Raw genomic sequence first — 24,869 nt, forward strand, 5'->3', positions numbered from 1 at the left:
CCCAGGCCTGTCTGTCCCCTCACCCAAAGCCCACCAGCCCCTGGGACAGGCACAGGAACACGTGCAGACACACGTGAAACACATGACACACACTGCTTGGTGGCAGAAAACATGGGCACACCCCCATAACACACAAGGACACACATCCTTAACGCCTGGGTGCACACCCCCTATAACACATGTGGGTACACACAGCCCACAGCAACCTGTGCACGCTCATGTACACCAAGCACACTTGTGCAAACACCACAAGGTAAGTGTGCAGACACACAACCATAATACACGTGTGCACACCCCACCACAGAGCTGCTGCTGCTGCTGCTGCCATGGACACACTAGCACACAGCACAGAGCACCCAGACTCGGTCATGCCATGTGCAGCATTTGAGGTCAGGAGCAGTAGCCCCAGTCCAGGATGGGAAAGTGCAGCTCAGAGGCTTCCCAGGGTGGGGCAGAGACCCCGGGGCCTCTCGGCAGGTGCCTGGCTGCCTCGGTCCTTCTCCCCCTCACGCCCAGACGCTGTCTGTTACCTGCTCCGAATCTGCGGGGAAGACAGCATCAAAGGCGAACATCCTGGGAACGGCTGTTGTGGCCGCACGTCGGAGGCCCACACCACTCGGGGGCCCAGCGACTGGATCGTAGAGGGTCACCTGCTTCTTCCGGGAATCCACCTTCAGGAAGGACGCAGACTCGGCTGAACGCTGGGCGCCCTGTGCTGGCCAGATGCGCAGCATGACTTTCACCTGGGGCGGGAGAGCGGGCTCTGAGCACCACGCCCGCCCAGCTGGCCACTAATTACAGGGCAGGAGGAGCAGCGCGAGTTGGGGCAGCGGAGCAGGCCTCGGCGTGGGCACCGACATGGCAGGAATGCGGCTGGAGCAGATCTCCATGAGGTCAGCGGGCAGAGAGAACACGAAGTCCCAGGTGGACAGACGGGACAGCAGGCTCCAGACACTCCTGGGAGCAGAGGAGTGCTGGGATCCATGAAGCAGGCTGAGAGGGGAGGGTCACCCCGGGCCTTCCTCTCCAGCAGTGCCAGCCCCTGGCCAAGGCCCATCAGGGCCCTCAGGGGCCAGGAGACCGCAGGCGCAGCTGCACATGGCAAGTGAAGAAGCCACACCGGGGGAGGAGTCTAAAGAGCTAGGGAGGTCCCAGAAGGGTGGGGGGGCCAGGGCAGGCAGGATGAAGGTGGGTCTGAGCCCTGCAGGTGGCAGGCAGTCAGCCGGGCTCACAGCAGGACCAAAGGTGCAGCCCCAAATGTGCTCTATGGAGGCACCACAGGGCTTGTGGGACCCAGGAGCCAGGCCAGGGCAGACACCCCAAGCCTGTGCTGAGAATGGGTCCACCTGGTGGGGGAACCTGGTGACCAGGTGCTACTCTCACAGCACCTCGAGTCAGGGCTCCTCCCAGCTGGGCACCAGCTCCACCTTCTGCTGGAGGACACTGCTGTCCACTCTCTGAGGACTTCTGATGTCCCCATGTCAGTGTAAATTATATTACCCAAGACTCATTTCAGAGCCAATATTTTTCACGCGTTTAATTGTAAGTGACAGATATGTAACGCTGGTGAAATTGGTTTACCAAGGTAGGGTGCACAAGTGCCACCCCCACCCCCAGGCGTGAGCGCCTAGACGCGCAGACCCCACCCCGCCCCCAACATCAGGGAGAGGGTGGAAGAGCTCCGCTATTGTGCTGTGGAGGACCTGAGCTCCGCCAGGCGAGAATCGATTCTTTTATTCCCCCGACGGCATGAACAAAACTATTCCATTCCAAACACCGCTGCAAAGCAGACTAAAATGTGCACTTCCAGGTAATTTCTAGCAATTTTTCTCCAGTGTGAACTCCCCACCACTTCAGGAGCCAAATGGTTCTGGAGATTTGAGAGAATTCCTGGCAGGGAGGAAAGACCACGAGAACCAGGACGCAGCTCGCAGGTCTGATGACCACCTCTAATCCCAGACTGACCCGCAGCCACATAGGGAGGGGACCTGGCCAGCAGTGGCCATCCAGGCCGCCCTCTGCCGCCCCCATCCCAGCACCGGGCCGCTGTCTGCTGCCACAGAACCTGTCATTACCATGGGAAATGACAGGGTCTTCACAGGAGACAAGCTCATTGAGTCCCCGCAAATGTGCAGATATCACAAAGCTGGAAAGGGAAAAACACATTTTGCATAGAAAAAAGGGCTTCCAGCTCCCCGAGGTGGCCAAGGGAGGTGTGAGGGAGGGTGCAGCTCAGCACCCTCCCTGCAAGGAACATCTTTCTTAATGCTGCACTATGATGAATTATCTTAAGTAGCACATTAATGTCAGAAATTGAGCGCAATCTAACTTCTTCCCTGTGACAATATTAAACGCCTTTCAAGAGGCATTTCTGACTATGGGACATTAGTGCTAATCACACTCTCAGCTGAGGAGGGGCTGCACCGGGAGGCGGAGACTGAGAGGCTGGAGGAAAGGGCCTTGTGCCTGGTGAAGCAGAGACTGACAGCCCTGTAGGAACACCTGGGTGGGCTTAGCCCCAGGCCCCTGTGACAGCGCAGCTGGACCTCGGTGGGGTCCCGCTGAGCACAGTGCTTCTGCCAACCAAAGGCAGCCCTGTCCTGCACCCATCATGCTCTAGTGGAAAAGCCTGGACACCAGCAGGTTAAGTATCCAGGCCAGCAGAGGCCAGAGCAGGATGCTAGTGCCAGGTCATGATGCCTGCTGTCCCTGGCCCCATCCTAGCCCCACGCCCCACAAAACCCTGGGCAGCAGCCATCTGGCCAGCTGATCTGTGTACCCTGCTCTGGGAGGCTGCCTCTATTTAAGGGTCAGACCTCGGCCCACCTCCCTCTTGCTCACAGCCCCCCCCCAAGGGGGGGATCCTGCAGGTACACAGCCCACACCCATGGTGGCAGGCAAGCACTTGGGGGCACAGCCCTCTCTCCCCCCTGTCCGCATTATGATGAATTATCTTAAGTGGCAGTAGCACAGAGCCACCTGCTACCCCAGCACCTTCCTAAGGCAGGCAGGAACCTCACCAGGGAGCAGGGCACCACCCTTGGCCCCAACCCCTAGGCTGAGCAGCCCAGGAAGGAGGCAGGGCTCCCAATGTCCATGTGAGGACCCAGAGACAGATGTGGTGACCTGGGCCTGAGGGGAAGATGACTGCAGATCTACGCAGCTGGAAGAGGCTCACTGGGCCAGCTCACTGGGCCAGCTCTATGCCCTGAATCTGGAAAGCTATGGGGTTTACTGCCAGCTGCCTGCACCCAGCCTGGCACAGCTGTGGTCCCCACCACCACCACCACAGGCCACTGCCAGCCCAGGCTCCCAAGAAAGCCACAGGGATGAGTGAGTTCCCCATGCAGAAAGGAGCCAGGTGAATCAGCCTCAACCCCCAGTCAATGTTCTGGGATGCAGGGGGGGACCCAGGCCTGAAGAGCTTTAAGGCCCTGCCTGGCCCATTTGGTCCTGCTCTGGACCCCAACACGATCCCCATAGCCTGGGCAGGAAGAGCAGCAATCCTGGCTCTATAAATGTCCAGAGATGACTGTGAGTCTGGTCCAGGGCCACAAGAGGTGATGGGGGAGGAGAGACTACCCAAGCCACAGCTGTGAAGCTCCGGTCAGGCGTGGGCTTCTCCCAGCATCCCAGCTTCCTCTCCAGCCCCAATCCTGGGTGCCACAGCCCCGGGGAGCTAGCCATGGCCCATGCTGACCATCTGTGCAGCTGGAAGCCCATAGGGCTAGTACTCCCTGCACAGCACTGGGCAGCAGAGAGCAGCCCAACCCTACGCCTCCCAGGGAAAGATTCAGGGCAAGCCCTGGCTGCCCACCCTCCCCGGGCACTAGAGCCCACCCCCTTGGGGCAATCCCATAATTCCCCCCTCTGCAGACCTCAGACTGGGTACAGGCACTTCCCAGGTCCCCAAGGTGCTCCGAGGACCTGTCTCCCTCAGCCCAGCCCCACACTGTACCCCAGGCTCCCCGTCCCTCCTTGGGCTTGGTTCCCTTTCTGTCCCTACTCCAACCAGCCTCGTCCGGCCTGGAGAATGAACCAGGCCCCTCTTCCTCCGCCACCTTCTCTGAGCCCTGGGTCCCCTCCCAGAGTCACCCAGTCTTGCACCAGCTCTACCTTTCCGAAGCTGCCTGGGTTGTCCTTGGCCTTGGAGGCGACCCTGAGCAGGCAGGGCGGCACCGGAGGCGGGCAGAGCTGGAGGATGCCGCTGAAGTCGGTGGGGAAGGCAGAGGCACTTCGGGGTGTGGGGGCGGGTGCCGGGTGGTGCTTCTTGCGCTTGGCCAGGCTGAGCTTCTGGGCAGCCCTGGGGTGGAGAGAGCAGCTCACTAGGCCCAGCACTGTCCAGGTCCTCCCACCCCAGGTCTGCTAGCCACACCACATAGCCAGAACTATGACTGCCCAGCCACGCATACTTCTCCAAGTGGGGTCCCTGGTCACCACCTCCCCCCTCCCAGCAGCCCTGCCTGGCACATGGGCAGGCAGGGCACAGAGAGGCCAGGCAGACAAAGCAAGTGCATAGGCTACAGCAGCCTCTTGCAGGCAGCAGAACCCAAGCATATTAATTTAGCCTCCCTGTGCCTCGGTTTCCCCATCTCTAACACAGGGGAGTGACTCCCAGGGGCCCTCATGAGTGAACACATTCAGAGGAGCTTAATTGATGCTACCATCACAATTACTGCTCTGCTTGAGGGAAGGGACGGCCTCATCCCAGCGCATGCGCACACACACGTGAGGCACATACACCTGCTTACCCGGGTAACACGCAGGCACACATGTGTACATACATCCAGGCTCACACACAATCTGGGCCCCAAGGCTGGGGCCCTCCTGTAAGCTGATGCTCTGCTGGCCCCAACCTTTCCCAAGGGTTCCCTCAAAATCTCCTTCCCACTGCAGGGAGCTGAGCTGGGCCACGCTCCAGAGCACTGCCTTCCGGAGCACACCTGTGGCCCTGCAGACCCTGCTCCTGGACAGCCTCCTCCTCCCCACAGAAAAGCCCGAAGCTGCCCCTCCAGCCAGTCTAAAGTGCCTGCCTCCACCCAGCCCCCAGGCCTCGTAAGAAGGACTGGGGGTACTTCTCGGCAGCCCTCCCCCTACCTCCCCACCACAGAGGCGAGGTCTACTGCACACTCTGCTAACTCCGCTCAACGTTAATAGGAGTTGTCCTTTAAGAGGCCCCTGGGATGGCTTCTTTCTCTCGAGGTGTCATCACAGAGAATAAAAGTAATCTACGACGTGTGGCAGAGCCCAGAACAGAGTCACAGCGGATGCCCCCTTCAGGGATGGGCCGGGTAGGGCTGAAGTCACAGGCCTGAAAGGTCTCTGGTGTCTGCACCCACAGACCCTTGGCCTTGGGCCTCAGACCTCACTGGGCATTGTGAGCCCATGACACTGCACCTCCCGCCGGAGCCAGGGGCTGGCACATCCCACACATGGCAAGGAAGCCACGGGCAGAAAGAGGCAGTGCTTCACCAACCGCAGCCTGAGAAGTCCAGAGGACATGGCCCCGGAAGTGGTAGGGACTCCAGGGAACAGGGAGGGGGAGGGGCTACAGGCCGGAGGCTCTCCCTGCCTATGCCCCACGGCCCGTGGCTTCCCACAGCCTAGCTAGAAAGAAGCTGCAGGCTGCCTCCGAGAACTGGAGGACAGACAAGTCAGGCCCACCGTGCCCATCTGGTACTGCCGAGTTCAGAACCCACAGAAGGTTTCATGAGGGGCAGGAGCCCTGCCCCACCCAGACCAACAAGGAGGCCCCTTACACAGGCTCGAGCTATAAATGGGGGCCACGCCTGACCCAGGTTTCAGGAAAGGGCACTCGCAGTACCTACTGGGCACTGGCCCTCAAAGGGGACCCTATGTCGTAGGGTCAGGGCTAGGCCTGCCATGGTGGCAGCACCCCTGCACCCACACACCACACCCCTAATGTGCAGGCACAGAGACTGGGAGGACTGTGAGTGGCCAAAGGCACAGCAGACGGTGCAAGGTCCAGAGCAAGGCCAGCTCTGCCCCTTTGTGCCCTCCAGGGCCAGGGGTCTGCAGCACAGACCTCAACCACACCAGGCCACCTGGGGACCCTGCAATGGCACCTCTGAGACCCTGCTGACAAGAAGCCCAAATGGCTGGTTATGCCAGGCATCTGCATACCAGTGTGAGCCGAGCACCTTCTCCCAGTCCACCAGCAGCCACTCTGCCCGCTTGATGGGCACCTGCTAGGCTCCTACTCCAGCCTCAGTGCCCACCTCACAACCACAGCACAGAGATGGACCCCTGTCAGAGCCCCACTGCCGTCAAAGCCCAGCTCACAGGAGCCGCTAGCAGTGCTCCCAAGGCAAGGGCCATCTGGGTCCTGGGGTGCAGGAGGAGGCGGACACAGAATACAGCCAGGCACAGGCACGTGTGCCGGGCCAGGGGCTGGCCCCACTGTCCCTCAGTGCTTCTAGACAGCCCACTGCCCCCTGACAGCCGGGTAGCTCCTAAGCCCCCCTCACATTCACCCCTGCTGGCTAAGGATCCCAGCCCAAGGCTCACTGGGGGCATGGTAGCCTGCCGGGACACCTACCCAACTGGGCCACACATGCCTCCCCTCCCCCAGCAGTGACTCAGGGTGCCCAGCTGGGTAACTGGGGCGGGGCAGTGAGGGGGCAGCCGGTGAAAACCTGCCTCACCGCCCAGCTCTTGTTTCTTCGTTTCTATGGCAACGTCCCAAGGTCAGAGGCATGGTACAGGCAGGAGCAGCACCAGCCTGGCTCAGACAAAAGGCAGCCGAGCCGCTAATGAGTCGGTGTATGGGGGGCCCTGCCAGCCAGCACTCCTCTCCCCTGCAACAAGAACCTCTCAGCCAGTGGGCCTCCGGCTCAACTGGCCCCCAAGATGCTCCTTCTCTCCAGAGGTCCCATTTCAAATCCTCCTGCCATGCTGGGCCTGGGAGTCCTGGGACAGTCACAGAAGTGGGGATTCAGGGTGTGGGGGTCACAGCCAGCAGCTTGGAGGTCTGCCTCTCCTGGCCCCCACCTAGGGACACACTGCTGACCTCCACTATCCCCTGGGCGCCAGCTGGCTCCTTGCTCCTAACTGGGGTGGCAGCGGGAGCCAGCCTGGTGGTGGGAAGCCCGTGCAGTATGGAGCTGTCCCTGAGCGGGGACAATGCCCTCATCACATGCCCAGTCTCTCCAGCAGCCCCCCGCAGCCCCCAGGCCTGCTGATAAGACACCCTCCTCCCACCTCGATGCCTGGTGATCCAGGGATGAGCTTATCAGCACCCACACTGGCTGCTAATGGGACAGTGACCCACAGCTGCTCACCATTACCACTCATTACAATGATTACATCCTGTAATCCACAGCCCCAGGCCCCCCTGGGGTGGGAGCAGGGGGCCGGGCTGGGGCCGTAGAGCCAAGGACTCTGTCTGCTGGGCTGCCTCCTTCGGTAAGGCAGGGGACAGCTCCCCTCCACGCATGACACCCAGGCCTCTGTGCATCCATGGGACCCTCACCCACACCAGCTGATACCAAGCATCAGGTGCTGGGAGCATGCCAGCCGTGCCCTGTCCTTCCCTAGCACCCTGAGCTCAGGCCTGGGACAGAGGTCCAAGGGACCAGACTTCCCTGAGTGGTGCCCAGGAGGCCAGTGGACTGGAGGTAGAGCCATATGGGGCAGCTGCATCCCTGCACTGCTCACCCACTCCACCAGGCAACAGGCAAAGTCACCATTCTGGCAAGCACGGCCTCAGGCCACCAGACGCCAGCCCATGGGCCCGGGGCACCCTGTCCCCTACACATGCTCCCCGCAGCCCTGAGACGTACCTTATGAAGAAGGAGGCTGCGGCAGAGGGACCTGTGGAGCCCCCTGCTGAGCTGCCAGGGGCTGGGGTGACCAGGGCCGATGTGCAGGCCCCTGCCCGGCCCCATGCCTTGGACACACCATCAGGGCCCACTGCAGAGGCGCTGTCTCGGACAGAGTCTGCCACTGCCACAGCTGCGACCGCCGCCTCAGCCTGGGAGGAAAGAGAAGCCACGTGAAGCACAGATGGCTGGGCAGAGGTGCCCGCTGCACTGGGCACGAGGAGCTCAGGAAACAAGCCGTGCACCCCAGAACTCACACACTCCTCAGCCCCGGGGATGCTGCAGGTACAACTGGGAAGGGCCCCTAATCAAGGCCAGGCGACGCCAGCAAGACACAAAGACCCAAGTCTCCAGCTTAGGGGAAGGGGGACATACACACACACACCAGGGCCTGAGCTCCTGGCCCTCTCACCAAGTGCTCAAGACACAGTGACTGCAGAGGTCCAATGCTCTATGCCCCGATGTCCCAGGCAGCCTGAGAGCCCCCAGAGTTGTCACTGGACAAGAAGCCACAGTAGATATCTGGTCCAGGTGCTAATTGCCCTGCCTTTGGTAGCGTAGGATGCTACTGAGTCTAAACTATGGGCACACTGCTACAGAAAAAGTCCCCGGGCCCCAGGGACCCTTCATCACCATCATCAGCAACTCCCCCACCACGGTATGTGTGACTTCCCCAGCCTGTGGCCAGCGCCAGAGTCCAAAGCCCTTTCAGGACAGTGAGCAGAAAGAAACCCACGGCCGGCCTCGAGCTCAGGCCTGTGGAAGGCCGGTGCTCCTAGCCCTGGGCTATGAGCACTAAGAGTTAGCTGCAGCAGAGGGTGGACCTACAGCCTTAGCAAAACCTGGCAGGGTACAGCACACCACGCCCACCCCCTGCCTATGGGGCAGGAACTCCTGTGCACCTCTCAGAACCCAGCCTGGCCTGCTCCACCTTGAACGAGAATTCCTCTCCTGTCAATGCATGTTCCTTGGGAAAGACCTAAACACCTGTGAGGGACAGAGCAGCCTGGGAAAGGACAGATCTGAAAGTCACAAGGTGGCCCATGCAGTCTGAGACGCAGAGTCAGGCCCAGCTGCTCTTAGAAAATAGGAGGTGCTTGGGCACAGCCAGGATGGCACCACTCAGGGCCAGCCAGCCCAACCCCGCTCCCTGCTACCTACAGGTATGAAATAAGGCCACTGGGGTCTTGGCAGGGCCAGAGCCGCCCCACGACCCCATCCACGCCCAAGGGCCCGACCACCCGCCATGGCCTCCTGCATCTCCACCTCCAGCCGCCGCATGGAGCCACCTGCGGCCGCTGGCCACTCGCACTGACCTGTCTCAGGAATCCCGCACCAGCCGCGTCCACCGTCCCACGGTTCGGACCACCGGGACGGCCACTGCCAATTCCTGCCAGAAGCAGAGCCCAAGCATGCCAAAAGAAGCCGTCCCAAGCGAGAGGTGGGGCGGGAGGGAGGGACCACACGTGGGATGGGGGCGGCCAACAGAAAGCGAGATGGAAGGCGCCACAGCAGCAACGAAAGGAAAACAGGAGAGAGGAGAGCGTGAGGCCGGTCATGGCTGGGCGCAGCCAGGAAAGCTCTCACTGCTTACTGCCCGCCAGTGCCACCGCCCTGCCTCAGGGGAGCCAACGTCGCTGGTACCACTGGCTCCCCGAAACACCAGGGCTCCAGGAACACTGTGTGGGAAACGGCACACTCGCCTTTCCTGGGAGCCCTCTAGGCTGACCCTCGCTCCAGGATTCGCCCAGGGAAGACGGCGTCCACCAGCCATGCCCACAAATGCCGCACAGCTCCTGAGGTGCTGAGGGGCGCAGAGCCAGGGCTTAAGGCAGAATCACCCACCCACGAAGGCCCAGGCTCCCTACCCAGAGGCCCCCAGAATGGGCAGTCCTACCCACCCCCACTCCACAGGCAGGGAAACTGAGGCTCGCACCAGGGGCCCAGCTAGGGTGAGGGAGCTGCATCTGAGAGCCAAGCCTGGGCACAGCGAAACCCCTGTCCCTGCCCCCCAACGAGTCCTGGACACCTGGCAGCCCTTCAGGAGCCCTGGGCCAGTGCCAGGGGAGAACCCTGTTCCTCAGACCTCACTGCCCTGGAAGTGTGCACAGTGCCCCTGCCCACCTGCTAGAGCTGACAGTGATGTGGCCGCCATGTTGCCTGCCCAGACATGCCAGCATGATGGCACTGGGAGACAGGATGTCCCAATGCCAGGGCACAGTCACAGCCCAGACCCACTGTGTGACACCAAGACCGTTTGGACACAATGGTGGCACAACCTAGAAGGCACCACGCTGTTTCCGCGTGCAGCTGCAGACTCAGGTTGGCATCGCCAAGGGCTGCTGCACCAGGCCTCGCAGGGCCACTCAGTAGGCTCCAGCCCGGGCTCCCCAGGCCATCGCCCTCTGCCCTTCAGGGGCAGCCTCCCAGCCAGATCCAGTCACTCAGCACCCCCCCCATCTCACGGAGAGGGAAACCCTGTGTCCCAGGACAGCAAGGGCTGAGCCACCACCCACCGAGGTCAGGGCCCACCAAGGATCAGTCCTGGTATTCCGAGTGCATGACTTGAGAAATGTTCATTCTAGAGCAGACAGGCAGTATTTTAACACTGCTACCACTAACAATTAATGTCCGGATCAGGGATATCACCTCATCTGAGTTCTGAAGTTCTATTTATGGTTCTAATAATCTCCCTATTGATTACTAGCCCATTCCCTAATTATAAATCCATTCCTGCCTACCCAGAACATAATCGATGCACACATAAAGTGGAGAGTAGGTGCCCTAACCACCCACATTTTATGGCATGCTGGCTGCTGGTGGGGACACCCTTCCCACTACCCCCAGGCCCCATCCCACATCAAGGTAAGACTGCCAACCTCAACCCTGGCATGGCTCCATGCTCAGCCATATCCATGGGCTACAACAAGCCTGGGAGACCAAAGGAAGGGACATTGGAGGTCTAGCTCAATGCCACCTCCTCTAGGAAGCCGCTGCCTGCTGCCCCAGCACACTCCCCCGGGGGACCAGCGTCAGGCCTCTCGGTGATGAACAGAGAGCTCTATTCACAGCCAGGACAGCAGTGAGGCCACTCCTGGGGTGAATGGGAGTCAGCTATGCCCAGGAGTTCCCCGAGTGCCTTACACCCATGGCCTGAGGACTGAGTAGCCTCAAAGTCAGCCCCAGCAGGCAATCTTGGCACAGTCCCAGCCTGCTGAGCACCACTGGCCCCCTTCCGCCAGCCCCTGAAATGCCACCAGCAGGGCAACTGAGGCCCAGGGTCCTGAGCTCATTTTAGAGCCCCTACAATTACAAGCTTTAGGTGCCTGGAACAGGCACAGCCCATGGCCACCCACAGGTCCTTGGCACCTGGGCCCTGCGATGCCACACAGGGGCTTCTCTGTGGCCGTGCACACTTCCTGTCATCTCCTGCACCCATGGGCCCAGCCCTCGGCATCTCACACCTCCTGGCTCTGCCCGAGGGTCTCCCATTCTGCCCTCTACTGACCCCAGACCCACAGCGCTAAGTACATGAGAGCCTGGCCGGGCACAATGGCTGGGCCTTGGTTCCCAGCAAACAGTCACAGGTTAGGGCACAGTGCCTCTTAGAGAAGCCATCTGTGCCAGGCAGGAGTGCACAGAGGGCTGGCTGGGCTTGGGGGAGGGTTGCTCATCACAGCCAAGCCTGCCACTCCCATACCCAAGCCAAACCCTCAGGGTCCCAGGAAGCCTTCTCAGGATGGAAAAGAGGAGGTTTGGAGGATGCTGGGGAGACCTCAGCTAGCCACTCGGGGCTACAGAAAAAGCAGCCATTTACCCAGACTCCTTTGTGAACACTGTGAGTCTCTGAGCCAGGCTGGCCGGAGCCAGCCAGGACAGCTGGGCCCTTCTGTGGGCTCCAAGAGTGCCCTGGGGAAGGACATTCTCCATGCACTGTCTCTCTTCCCTGCAGAGACCAGGACCAGCACTGGAGTGGGCTCAGCCTCACCCCATACCCCAATCTCTGCACCCAGCCACAGGAAAACCTGTGCCACTTACTAAGGGCAGCCTGGTATTGAGAGCTCATTGAGAGCTCTTTCCTCCTGCCAATACCTGCCCCTATACCCTCCCAAACTACATGTGGTCTCGGCAAGGGTGGCCCAAGCTGTCCCCAACAGGTTGCAGAAGGCTACCTTGGAGATCCAATGTGGGGCACCAGGAATGTCTGGGAACTCCCACCCAGAGGGCATCAGAAGTCCCAGCCTGGAAGAAGCCCAGCACCGACCTCAGCAGGCCCAGCACTCACCAGGCAGGTTGGCGGCAGGAAGGTGCTGGCCCTCGAGACGTTCCACATGCCCTCCAAGCATGGCTGCGCCTGGATGGTGACCGTGCTCAGCGCTCCGCCTAGGCCAGCAGGGGCGACTGACACCTGGACACTGGGCCCAGCCTGCCAGGCCAGCCCCTTCCTCCGGTCAGGAGGAGTCGGTGGCTGCCTCCCCGTGGGTGCCTCCCTGGGACTGGTCATGGCTCCAGGGCTAGGGGGTGGAAGGCCTCCTCGGGGGACGTCGGGGTCCTCATGGCTGGCAGGGGTCTGCAGCAGACTCAGCGCCTCCCGAGTGAGCTGGTGCAGGTGTGTGGTGCAGGCATCGCAGCTGCTTTCAGCCTCAGGACGGCATGCGGGCAAGACTCCGGGCACCGGGAGCTTATCCAGGAGCAGGGCGGAGAGACAGGAATCCTGAGGGCAGCAAGGGACAAAGCCACAGTCAGCGGCCAGGTGGGGCAGCATGTGGAGAGCTGGCCACCCGCACCTCACCCCCACCACACCATGCGGCCGCTCAGCACCATCCATACTGATTAATAAGCCCCACACGGCTTCATCCACACGAGCCCAGCAGGAAAATAATTATCAGAGCTTAATAGTGAGGTTCACAGTGCCCTTGATAACCGCCACCTCCCCCATCATTAACCGTGCAGCTAACAAGACGTGCAGGCCTCGGCTCCCGACACCGGCCCTTGGTGTGGGTACAGCCGCCAGGCCCCTCAGCCCCCTACTTGGCAGAGTAGGGGCTGGGGACCCTGGTCAGCCTCTCCCAGGTCTGCAGCCAGCCCTGGACGGCCAGCAGGAAAATGAAATTGGGGGCCACCGTGGAACACAGGAAGGGCTCCCTGAGGGGCAGCCTCTTTCCCAGAGGGCGACTCGCTCATGGAGGGGACACCAGGGACTGTGCCCCACCAGCCTTGCCCTGCTCTCCCAGGCCACAGGGTCCCGTGAGTGTCCTGAGACACGGTGGAGGAGATGCAGGCACGAGGGACACGAGCAGTCCCAATTCTGAAATCCTGTGGGCTCAGGACACAGAGCACCACACACCAAGGTCCCCATCAAGGCCCCCCAGGCTCACGGATACAGAGGCGGGGTTCAGAGGTGACAGGTGCAGTCAAGTGTCAGGTCCCCCACCAGAAACTTGCCCCAGAAAACACGCCTGGGCCATCGAGATGCACTGAGCCTGCACACGGCCACACTTGGCACCAGACTCAGGCACTTCCTGCCACCGACCTTGTCCTCAGGGAAGCAGCGTGCTCATGTGGACAGCAGCTCTCTGAACCTTACCACACACCAGCTGCTTGCAGTCCATCCAGCCCGCACAGAGGACGCACATGGCCTAGGCACCCAACTGGAGGACACCCCGAGGCTCCAGTGCACCCCCAAACGGGCCACACTGCTCCCCTTTACAGGGCCACGCTGGCCTCATGGCCTGCTTCCTGCCTGGGCCCCACCAACAGTCCACAGCTCTTTCCTATCACGAGAACCAGGGACGTTGTGACCCACCACAGGCTGGGCAGGCTGAGGTCCCTGCCTCCTCTCAGGTCTCCTGGGGTCTCCAGACTCTACCCCAGCCTGGGATTCCCTCCCAAGCTGGCTGGAGGGAGTCCCCTCTCCATGCTTGGTCACAAAAAGCTCACCATGTCCCCTAACATGCCCATTCTGAGCTGAAGGCAAGACACCGGGCCCTCGGCCTGCCCTGTGGCCCACACTTGTTCCCATGCTCAGGGGGGAGGCTCAGGGCAGTGAGTCCTGGTGGTGGCCATCATTGCAGGGAACCCCAAGGCAAGGCTCCCTCCTCCCCGCCTCCAGCATCAGCCATGGCCCCAGGGACAACAGACCACATGAAAGGGTGACCCAGCCGGCCACTGGGGGCCTTTGCGTGGTGCTTACCCAGAAGCCTGGACTCTTTCCAACTCTGCAGCACCTGGCAGGTCTGGTCCCAACCAGCATTTCCCGCCCCCACCTCCATGAAGGAATTCCTGGAGCTCAGATCCACAGAGGAGGGAGATTCCCCCACCCCAGCCACTAGAAACGGCCACTGCATCCCAGCACCAGGTCCACACTAGGCACCCACCCCCACTCCCTCCCAGACAGCCACCAGCAGGGCCCCAGCCCAAGGGCAGCCAGGCCGGCTTCCCCTTGCTCTGACTGTACTGCTTTTTCCACTCTGCAGGAGGCTGTGAAGGGAAGGAAGTGCCCGCTCCACTGCAGCCATTAGCCGGGCCCAACAGGCCCGGCAGGCCCAAGACAAGCCCCACCCGGCCAGCAGTCTTTGTTCTGCTGGACTGCCAGGGAACTCAACTGTCCTGGGGACCTGAGGCATGGAGAGCCCTCTCCACCCCTCCACAGCCCGCACAGCAGGAGCCAGCAAGGAAGTGGGCAGCAGGTGGGGCAGGGAACCCTGAGACACACAGCACCACCTTCCACCGGCCAGCCAGGGACATGTGAGGGAAGTGACCTGTCCCCAGCCAGGCCTGGCAGTGAGCCCCTCGGAAGAAGGGCCTTGCACAGGCCTCAGGCTATCACATGGGGCCCTGGGACAGGACAGGGCTGCCCAGTGAGCTCAGCCCCCGCTGCCCATCACTGCTCAGTGCTCACCGACATAGGCACCGTGGCCACTCCAGCAGCTGCCCGGCCTCCCAGGAGACTGGCCCACAACCAAAGCCCACTTCCTTTCTCTTTTGTCAGTACTGAACCCAGGTCGGCCCGTTTTACTTTTTATTCTGAGACACCTTCACTAAGGCATAAATTCCTCAGGCTGAGCTCACTGGCAATCCTGCCTCAGCCTCCCAGAGTGCTGAGATTATGACTCAAAACCCACCTTGGGGACTAGCATCTCTCCTGGGACAGGACCCAAGCCTACCCCACTCCCACAGGACACTGAGCCTGAGGCCAACCAGGCCACTTCCTCGACCCTGGTAACACACCAAGGTGGTGACCTTCCCAGTAAGGGATCCAGAGGGGAAAATCACTGAGCTGGGCTTGAGTCTCTGAGAACTGCACAGCCCACACCAGGGCAGCATCTCCAGGGCCAGGACAAGCAGAGCCCGGCACAGAGACTCCACATTTGGGATCCAGCTGGAGTCCCCACAGCACCCTGCTCTGCCAGCCTCCTGTACCTTCAGGGTTCAGCACACACCACCAGTCACTGCCCAATCGCTGGACTTTAACCCCGAAGCCCAGCACAGGCTGCTCCCCGCCCTCTGAAGTCAGTGCCTTGGAGAGATAGTAATTACTCCACTGCAAAATATGACTTTTAATTTCTCCTTTAGGGTCTAATTAAACAGATATTTTACTTGCATTTGGAAAAATGTTTTTCTTAATTTGATTCAATTTAGCACCCCACATGTCGAGGGTTTCCGGGAGCCTCCCCAACTTAGAAATGATGGTTTCTCATTTCTTATTTCCTTGCTGGGGTTTTCGAGCTGCAGTAAGTAATCCTTCTATTTTCTCCCAGCGGCAGAAGCAGGAGAGATGTCACATCAGACTCCAGCTGGCCCAGCCCTGCCCCGGGGCCGGAAGGGGTCCCATACCTACATCCCAGCCACTCCAGACCTGCTGCATGAGAGCCTCTCTGAGCCCCTCCCCCCAGGGTCCCCACAAAAGAGACCCCAGCACCCATGGGCAAGGCCACACAGGACCGAAGGTCCCCAAAGCCCCGGGTCCCTCCACCCAGTCCCCCAATCAGTGTGCACAAGGACCTGTGAACACCATCCCCTCCGCCTCATCCCTTCCCTTCCCAGACAAAGCACTGTGGGCCATAACCCTGCACCATGGCTTCCGGAGTTAACAACAGGTCCAGGAAGGGCCTGGCTGTCTACAGGCCCAGCAGCTGCACCCACAGGCCAGGCAGCCGAGAATGTTCCCGGGTCTCCTGCAGCCTGGCAGGGTGGGGGCACAGGCCAGGCCTGACTTTCCAGCCTGGAAACCGGCAGCCACGCCTCAGCTGCCCAGCACCCTCCCACTCTGCCAGGCGTTTCACTCCAGCCGGGGCCTCGGCCTCCAGACTGCAGCTCGAAGCTCCTGGCAGCACAGGCCTTCCCCATGCCCACCCAGCACCAACCGGAGTGCAGCCCAAGGCCTGTGCCAGGCACGGCCCAGCTGGACCCACAGGCACAGACTGGTCATTGAGACACTCCTCCCTCTCGGGTGTCTCTGTTCACCTGCTGCCCAGCATAGCACTGGACTCTCAGGGATAAGGACCTCAGCTGGAGGGTGGTGAGGCCCTCACTGCAAGGCACAGCCGCCCAACGCTGCCGCTGCTCAGGTCCAAGCAGGGCCCCTGGGCTGGTGCTGTGGACCCTGCTCTCATGCAGACCCTTGCCTTGGCTGCCCCTGCTCAAAGCACCCATCAGTGTGCAGACTCCCGAGGAGGAGTGGCTCCACTGGGGCACCGTGTGAGTCCCCCACATCAGCAACACACAGGTACCATGGCAGGATGTGCAGCCTTCACTGCTCCCCAGCTCTACCCCAGGCTCCTCCCCCTGCAGGCTCAAGAGCCGGGCCCCCCAAGGGGACAGCACCAAGCTGGCCCAGGCCTGACAGACCAGGCCAGTCTCCCACACTGCTTACCCCGTCACTGACAGGACGGGGAGCCACACAGCACCGCCAGGCACCCAGGCCTCTGCAGCACTGGGCCACTCCCTGCCTCCAGCATGGAGACAGCTCTGCCTTCCACTTCCACTGCGGGGTGAGGGTACAGGGGGCTGAGATGCCTTCTCCCCACAGAGCACACTCCCAGCCTCAACCTCTGCCACCAGCCAATGGCCCTTTGGAGGGTGTCCTTGCACCACAGAAGCAGAACCAGTGAGACAGCTGGGAGCCAGATCCCCAAATTTCAGAGCAGGTGTGGTACAGGATAGGGTCCATGCTGGGGCAGGAGGGCCTTGTAGCTGTACCGGGACAGCTGTCCAGCAGCTAGGGTTGGGAGGGCTGCGGGACAATCGTTCAGGCTACCCAGCCCCAGCTAGGGACTAGCAGAAGGGTTTAGGGTCCTGTCTGGGAGGCCTAGCTGGGCTGTGGCTACAGGCCAAGGCTGGGGGACAAGGCAGTGCCCAGCACACTCCACCCAGAAACACATAGCGGCTTGACCACCGCCGAGGCCAGCGGTCACAGCACTCAGGGGCAGGATATCCGTGTGAGGCCAGATCCCACCACACAGGACACAAAACCATCACCCCACCCAGCAGCAGCCAGGATGCCACAGGGGAAGTGGCCACAAGGCCAGGAACCCTCCCAGGGGACACGGGGCACCCCAGGCCCACCCTGCCCACAAGGGGCACCAGGGAAGGTGCCCTAGCTCAGGACAGGTGCAGGAGAGAAGGCCTCTGCCCTCTACCCCAGGGAAGGGGTGGGAGGCTAAGAGACAGCAGACACTGACACACTCCGGTCATCTCACTGTGTGTTCGATCATCGCTCATCGAGTACAAACACCAGCAGCCACACAATACAAATCAGAAACAAAACTGCACAACGGGAGACCGCCACAGAGAAAACACACAGGAAGGACCAGTTCCCTCCAGATGCGTGGGAAAGGCCCCCTTTCTTCCAGAGCTTCGCGGTTAGCTGTGGGCCTTGAGGCAGGAGGGGCAAAGGAGAAACTAACCTTTCCTGTACTTCGGACCCTCCCAGAACACTCCAAGGGAGTCCTGGCCTCGCTCGATCCAGACCGTACTGTGCCCTGAGCCGCCTTCCAGTCTTGAGCAGAGGGCAGCAAGGGCAGTGACCACACTCAGCCAGCTCCACCCAGAAGCCCACCTCAGGCAGGACCACATCCTGGGCTCCCTGGCCACATGCACCACGCCAGGTGCCCAGCCTGAGCATCAGAGGGGCACTGCCCATATTCCTGGGCTCCATCTCCCCAAACTCTGTATCTCCAGGCCAGCAGAGCAGGTAAGCCAGCCCAGGAGGGAAGGTTCTCACCTCACCCCACACCAAACCAGCCTACAGGGGAGCAGCCAACCCAGGCCTTCCCACCCCTACGAGGACCCCTGGAAGGCCTAGAGGCGCAAGCCCCACGAGTCCAGCCCCAGATGTCTTCCCAGCTGAGTCACTATCCCTGGCAGGAGCCCAGAGAGCCCCGGTCCCTCTCATACCTCCCCAGGTGTCACTGAATCCAGGTACCTGGGTGCAGCCAGGGAGCCAAGGCTCCACCCTGCAGCGCCCAAGGCAGGTACCAGGCCTGGCACGTCAAGGAGCTCAGGCCAGGCTCCAAACAGCGTGGGGGGGCGCAGCCGCAGCTGGGATTCTGATCTGGAGGCAAACATCCAAATCAGATACTGGGAGCTGCAGACCCAGGACTTCCCAGTGCCAGCACGGTCAGGGCAGGGGCACCAGGAAGTGATGGGGAATGGAGAGCTGCTGGGGCCCCCAGGCCTCACCCTGAGGCCAACAGCATGGGTGGTGATAGGCCAGGCACCACACACCAGGCCCAGGTCACAGAGACCAAGCGCTGATCCCATGCACAAGGGAAGCCTACAGAAACCCCAAGCTGCACCTGAGTGGCCATCTGAGCAACCATCTGGCACCATGATGGGCACCGGGGCCATCAGCAGCACCACAGAGCCCTCAGAGGCCAAGAGGATGAGACCACCTCAGCAAAGGCTAAAGGACAATTGATCACTTCCCCATCCGAGTGATAATCAATTCAGCACTGGTATTGACACCTCAAATGTCACCAGGCCTTGGGAAAAGTTGCCACACTGAATGACTGATGAGTTCAGGCAGCAGCTGGGAGGGCTCCCCATGCAGGCTCGTCACAGCAGGCAGTGACACTTGTGGACCACCTTGGGGACACAGAGCCAGAACCCAGCCCCAGCAGCATGGCCACTCATTCAACAAACATCTTCAGGTGACCCGGACCCCATGCCTTCCCTCACAGGAGCCTATTAGTCACACCCCAGACTGCAGTGGGGACAAGGTCTGCTAGAACTTGGTAGCCACTCACTGCAGCAGAGGTGGACACCAGCTGAAAGGCTTGAGGCTCAGGGACAGCAGAGCAGGAGGCTGGGCTCTAGGCATCTCAGAGCCAGGGCAGCTGGGAAGGGAGTGCAGGGGCCCAGAGCAGGGTGGCACCAGGAACACCCCCCCACCTAGGGATGCTAGGGATGTGGGAGGGCAACCTTGAGGGTAGTAGTGGCAGTGTCCTTGGATTGTACAGAGGAAGCACACAACAAGACAAGGTCTGAGGAGAAGGGGTGGCGGTACAGGGTGAGTTCCCAAGGGCTCCACCGGGGAGCTGAGTGAGCACAGCAGGAAAGGAAGGGGCCTCAGCTCAGCCATACCAACCCAAAGTCCCCAAGGTACAACCTGGGCCCACCCAACAGTGGCCCTGTGACAGGGAGCAGAGCCCTCATGGGGCTGCCAGGCCCGATAGAAGTGGCAAAGCATGGAAGATTGAGGGGACCCCTTGGGTCATGTAACCCCCAGACCTCTTATGCCACTGAGGGTCAGCAGTGACCTGGTAGGGCTCTAATGGCAGGGCCAGACCCCAGCCCAGCCCCAGGACACCCTGGGGAAACCTCAGTACTCCAGCTCTGGATGCCTGGGGTCAACATGGCCTTGGGGGGCAGGGGTGCACCCACAGGGTCCCAGCCAGTCAGTCACCATGATCCCACCCCAAGAGCACACAGCTCACCCTGGACACTGTCATGGCCCAGCCACATAGCTGACAGGGACATACCAGGGTCCCGGGGTTGCAGGATGGCCCTGAGCCCCTCCTCTGCTGCAGCACCTCACAGTTGGATGGTACTCACAGCACAGCCTCGGGGCCACCACACACAGAGGCACACACAGCAAGAAAAGGTCAGGACCACACACAGCCCTGGCCCAGGACCCAGGGCTGCTGGTGCCAAGGTCAGCCAGGGAGGCCTGAGCCCACCACCTCGGCCCTGAAGAGGAACAGAAGGAGTCAAAGCCGAACTCAAGGATGTGGCGACAAATGGGGGCCACGCTGCTGAGATCTCCAAGACACGCCAGGTAGGGGACCCTGCATCCACTGGAGCCTGGGTCACAGCTCCACCTGGAGCCCACACCTGGCACCCAGTGGAGCCACACAGGACCAGGACAGGCAAAGCAAGAGCAGCTGTCCGTCAAGCTCCTTCACTTCCCGGCCTCGGTTTCAGGATAGGCCCTCAGAAGCCTGTCATCAATGGCACTTAGGACAGGCCCCCAGTTCTCTCCCCTCTCTGGGGTCCCTGCAGAGAGCCCAGGATGGAAGGCAGGCTGGCACCCCACCCTGCTGGCCCAGGGAAGCTCAGGGTCTCCATCCCAGGCCCCACACTCTCCTGGAGAAATGTATGCAGGTTCCATGGGTACTCTGCAGACTTCCCGAGCTCTTCCAGTCAGACTACAGGCAGGCACAAGCTTCCTCTGGCGACCCTCACCTCCCCCTTGCCTGTGCAAACTTCCAGGGGCATTGTTCCCCGAACAATGGTGCCTGCTATCCAGCCGGACAAGCCCACTGGCCAAGCCCACTGGCCGGAAAGCCCAACAGAGCAACCCTCTCCCACCAGCACGCTGCTAGCAGGGCTATGCCTGGAAAACCCAGAGGTCCCAGAACCAGAAGGGACACCCCAGCTGCAACTGGGGGGCCAACTTCCCTCTGCATTGTCTGACGCAGGTGAGCCACTGTAGACACCTGGCCCAGACCCAGGGCCCCAAGGAGCCTCTGGCTGGTGCAGGAGCTACCCTGCTCTGGGCCGAAGCCTTGCAGGCGGGCTCCTCTCCCCCTCCTAGACACAGCGTGGCTCCAGCTGTGGGACATCTGTCAGAGAAACGCAGGCCCACACCCCTCCCACCTGCAGCTGAACCCCAAAACAAGCTGCTCCAACTCACACACACCGTGTTGGAGGGGAAACTGAGGCTCAGAGCCACAAGCAGCAACAGGACAGGCTAGAACCCAGCCTCCCTCCAAGTCCTAAGGTTTCTCAAATTCAGGGGCCTGGAGTGGGGTCACTTACCCGGAGGGGTGTCCCGGGCCCGCTGACTAGCTTCCACGCCTGTCGCTTGAGCTCCACCAGCTTTGTGTGGCAGTGGCGGCACCAGCCGCCCCCGCCAGCAGAATGCCCCTGCTCTGCTCCTGCCCCTGCTCCCTCGGGCGCAGGACGGCTGCCGCATGGGTTCGGCTCGGGCCCGCCAGGCCGCCTCTTGCGCGGGGACACCTCCAGCAGTGGCAGCTGCTCGCGGGTTGGGCCACCCTCAGCCACCTGCGGGACAGGAGCGCAAGAGGACAGTGAGCCCGGCCGCCAAGAGCCGCCACAGTAGGACCCAGTGAGCCGGGCCCCAGAGCGACGCTCTCACTAAAGTTAGAGCCCGGCGCGGATCTGGCGCCCCTTCCCCGTGCACCGCGGGCGGCCAGGGTGCAGAGGGAGCCGCGCACCCCGCAAGCATCATCAGCGCCCCGGGGACCGAAACAGACGCCCGCCGATCTCGCCGCCCTCCCGACCACGGTCCTAGTCCCGGCCCCGGGCCCGGCCCGGCCTCGCGTACCCCAGGAGGTGCCACACACTGCGGGGCGCCGCGGCCGCCCATGGCCGGGCCGCAGGAGGGGCCGGGCGGGCTCTGGGGTGCCGTGGCTACGTGATCTGGCCCCGAGAAGCCCCCATGGCCCGGCGCGCCGCTCGGAAGTTGGCGGCGCGAATGAGTGGCGGAGACCTCGCGGTGGCGGCGGCGGCGGCGGCTGGCGCGCTCCGGGGCGGGCCGGGGGCGGAGCGTGGGGCGGGGAGCTGGAGTGCGGCCCCCCCCACCCAGCCCCGCCGCGCGGGAATCCTGCCTTCCCGCGGGCCCCTCCCACTCCTAAGACCCGAACCCGTTAAGTGAGTGCCTGCTGGGGAAGGGGGACTGGGGGGCGCGCAGGCACAAGTTACAGGCGCGCATGCGCCTCTGTTCCTCTCCTGGGAGACGCCCACCCGCTCCTCACTGTGCGGGCGGGGAAACTGAGGCCGCTGTGAAAGGTTTGGCCCAAGATCACACAGCGAGGTAGAACGAACGAGGAAAAGGCTGGGCCTGGATTCCGACTCCAGGTCTCTTTCCCAGTACACCCATGCGTTCCACGTGTAATTGCCACTCCTTGAGTCTGTCTTGTGTGGTCGACTGTCGCGCGATCTGCGCTTCCGAAGTGCAGTGCCAGAGGTGGATCTGTGTCTCCGCGGGTCCGCGAGTGACACGTGTGCCTTTGCAGCCACGCATGTGCCCGAAAGTGTGTGAACACGACGTGCACTCAGGAAGCAGAGGCCCCGGAGGTGTGCGCGGGACCTGCTGTCAGCAGGCCTGGCAGATGGGAACTTAGCTCCGGAATTAATTGCCTGTTTGTCTCCGGTTGGGAGGTCGCCCCCTGCCCCAGCGACTAGTTTCTCCCGCCTCAGTAAGCTTGGCTTCCAGTGTCACCACCATCGGAGTTCGCTGGCGGCTTGGGGCCTGGGCTCGGCCGTGAAATCCCGGGCGGAGCAAATCCGGCCCAGCGACTCAGCTCCCGTGACGCAAGCGCCCCCTGCTGACTGCTGCGCCCACGGCTTCTAGCGCGGACGGCGCCACGCGTGCAAGGCTAGGAGAAACACGCCGGAAGTCCTGGGGCGCTGAGCCCCAGCGGACCGAGTGGAGACCCTGGCCCACAGCTCCCCGCACACGGGGAATACCTTTCCATGGACTCGAGCTCGTCAGAGCGACCCTTCCTTTCCGTGTCACACACCCCTTTAGTAGGACTACCTTCCACTCCACGCATCCCCACGAAAGTGGGTTGTATTCTCTTTTCCTGGCTTTCTAGGTAGTCTACGATCTCAGCAGTTCACACGCGCGACAGGAAATGACAAATAAGGTGGGCAGCGGCTCCCCACTCTTACACTGCACCCCCCAAAGCCTGGAGCAGCTTTCCACCCAGCAGGAAGCTGGGAACTCCTCCCCGAGCTCTTGCACCCTCGTAAAAGAGGGCGTCCGCCCACAGGAAGATTCGGCTCCCCACCCTCCAGACCTAGGAAGAGCCGCTCGCACATCCTCACACGCGCCCCTAGCCACACCTCCCAGGCCCCTATCCTGCGCCCATGCCAGCCACACCCGCAACTTCAGCTCCGCGCGCCGTGGCGCTTCGCAAAGCACGCACAGCCTCGATACACCCAGATTCCCCGAAGAGGCCAAAACACTACGGAAGCCAGGGGTGTACGCGAGAATCGCGTGGTCTAGGGGACTCAGGATCCTCTGCCTCGCTCACCCCAGCGCGCACTAGGTGAGCCCGGGTCCCCGCGCCGCGCTCTGCGCTACAGCAGCCTACCTCGCCTGGCTCCGGTCTGCGGGCTGCCCTCACGGGCCAGGGAAATGCGGGAAGCACCGACCTGGGAAAGTGCAGCCACGAGTCTCCGACAGAGCCGCGGGCTCGCTGCCTGCTCCGCGCTCCATAAAGTCGCGGGACAGCGCCGCCGCCGCTCACCTTGCCTCGCCGCCGCAGGAGGTGGCTGGTGAAGCCCAGGATGATCTCCGAGTCCAGGCACAGCGCCCCCATCTCCAGCAGGCTGGGCACCTTGCGAGGCGCGCCGCGGGGCGACTCGGGGGACCCGGGCAGCGCCATGAAGGAGCGGAGCGCGGCAGCGGGCCCGAACGCCTCCTCCCGCCGCCGCCGCCGGCCCGCCCCGCCTGCCCGCGCGCTCCCTGCCCGCGCGCCTGCCGCCGCAGGTCCTCCGCAGCCCGCGCCCCCGGGCTGCGCTCGCTGCACGCCGCGCGTCCCCGCGCTCCGGCCCCGCGCGCGCGTACCCACAGCGCCCCCTCCGCCCGGGCTGCGAGCGGGACACGCAGACGGGGGTGGGGGCGGCTCGCGGTGGCGCGGGGAGGAGGCGGGTCCGCGCCCGGCTGCTTCGCGCGTCCCCAGACGGCGGCGCCTTCGGTGGCGGGCTCTGACGCGGAGCAGGAAGGCGGGAGAGCAGCGCCGACAGGGGGCACCTGGCAGTTATGGGGCTGCGGCGCCTGCAGACGCGCGGGGGGCCGGTGACGCGCTTCCCGCCCGCACGAGCAGCGGCAGCCTGTCGGGCAGCCCGCAGGAGGCGCCGCCTCACCCTGGCCTGGGTCTTCGGACTTCAGAGCGCGGCCAGTCGGGCCCGCGGTCTCCTCGCCGCCACTCCGGGACCCTAATTCCGCGGTCCCAGCGGCCTCCTCCCGTCCCGACCTCGACTCCTCCCTCCGCCCCCCTCAAGCCAGGATGCACTCCCGTTGCAGTGCACGGCTCCCAGCCGGAACGCCCGGGCCAAGAGAGTTTGCCTAAGGAAGCGGGGCTCCCGCCGAAGGTCTTTGGGAGCTGGGGTGCCCCGGACAGGCCCAAGGAGAGGCGTCTCAGACAGGACGGATAAAGCAAGGAGCGCCTGTCCGAGGGGCCTGTGCGCGCGGGACGCCGAGCCGAGCTGCAGACACCGGCGCTCACACTGCCCTGCACCTCCATGCTCCCCGCGGCGAGACTTTGGAGCCCCTGCGGCTCATTCCACAGCGGGCCAGAGGTCCGCGCTCTCCGGCTCGCCCCTGGCTCCCCCCAGTGGCTACCGGAGAATGCTGTCTGCTCTCTCACTTGTCTCGCTACAGATGCGTAGTAAACACCTTAATTGCGGACCACGGACCCGCCTTACACCCGCCAGTCCCCTCACAGCTTCCGGTCAGGAGAGGGCCGGAGAGCTGCCCTCTGTTCTGGTCCACAGCACCCATGGCTTGGGACAAAGATCAGGGTAGGCCAGGACAACTGAGTCTCTCCCTAG

The 24,869-nt window shown here is 62.4% G+C and overlaps 1 protein-coding gene across 3 annotated transcripts in view; it reads right to left on the reverse strand.

The window, feature by feature from the left end:
• Kif26a (kinesin family member 26A) overlaps positions 1 to 23,771 on the reverse strand; it is a 30,930-nt gene extending 7,159 nt beyond the window's left edge. Inside the window, exons 1-6 of one of the 3 annotated variants that reach the window (XM_063241404.1) lie at positions 23,564 to 23,771; positions 21,105 to 21,350; positions 12,127 to 12,555; positions 7,803 to 7,993; positions 4,117 to 4,303; positions 531 to 743 (exon numbers count right to left, since the gene is read on the reverse strand). In XM_063241404.1, the coding sequence (XP_063097474.1) occupies positions 531 to 743; positions 4,117 to 4,303; positions 7,803 to 7,993; positions 12,127 to 12,555; positions 21,105 to 21,350; positions 23,564 to 23,701 (1,404 nt within the window). In that variant the 5' untranslated portion in view covers positions 23,702 to 23,771. Of the gene's footprint in view, positions 1 to 530; positions 744 to 4,116; positions 4,304 to 7,802; positions 7,994 to 9,157; positions 9,232 to 12,126; positions 12,556 to 21,104; positions 21,351 to 21,633; positions 21,819 to 23,563 lie in introns of those variants that run through there. The other 2 variants (XM_003463139.5, XM_063241405.1) reach the window with 2 other exon arrangements.
• Between the last annotated feature and the right edge of the window lie 1,098 nt (positions 23,772 to 24,869).

Source organism: Cavia porcellus, unplaced genomic scaffold (genome assembly GCF_034190915.1).
Source record: "Cavia porcellus strain 051 isolate PalLab524CR breed Dunkin Hartley unplaced genomic scaffold, mCavPor4.1 scaffold_31, whole genome shotgun sequence".
Taxonomy (NCBI): domain Eukaryota; kingdom Metazoa; phylum Chordata; class Mammalia; order Rodentia; family Caviidae; genus Cavia; species Cavia porcellus.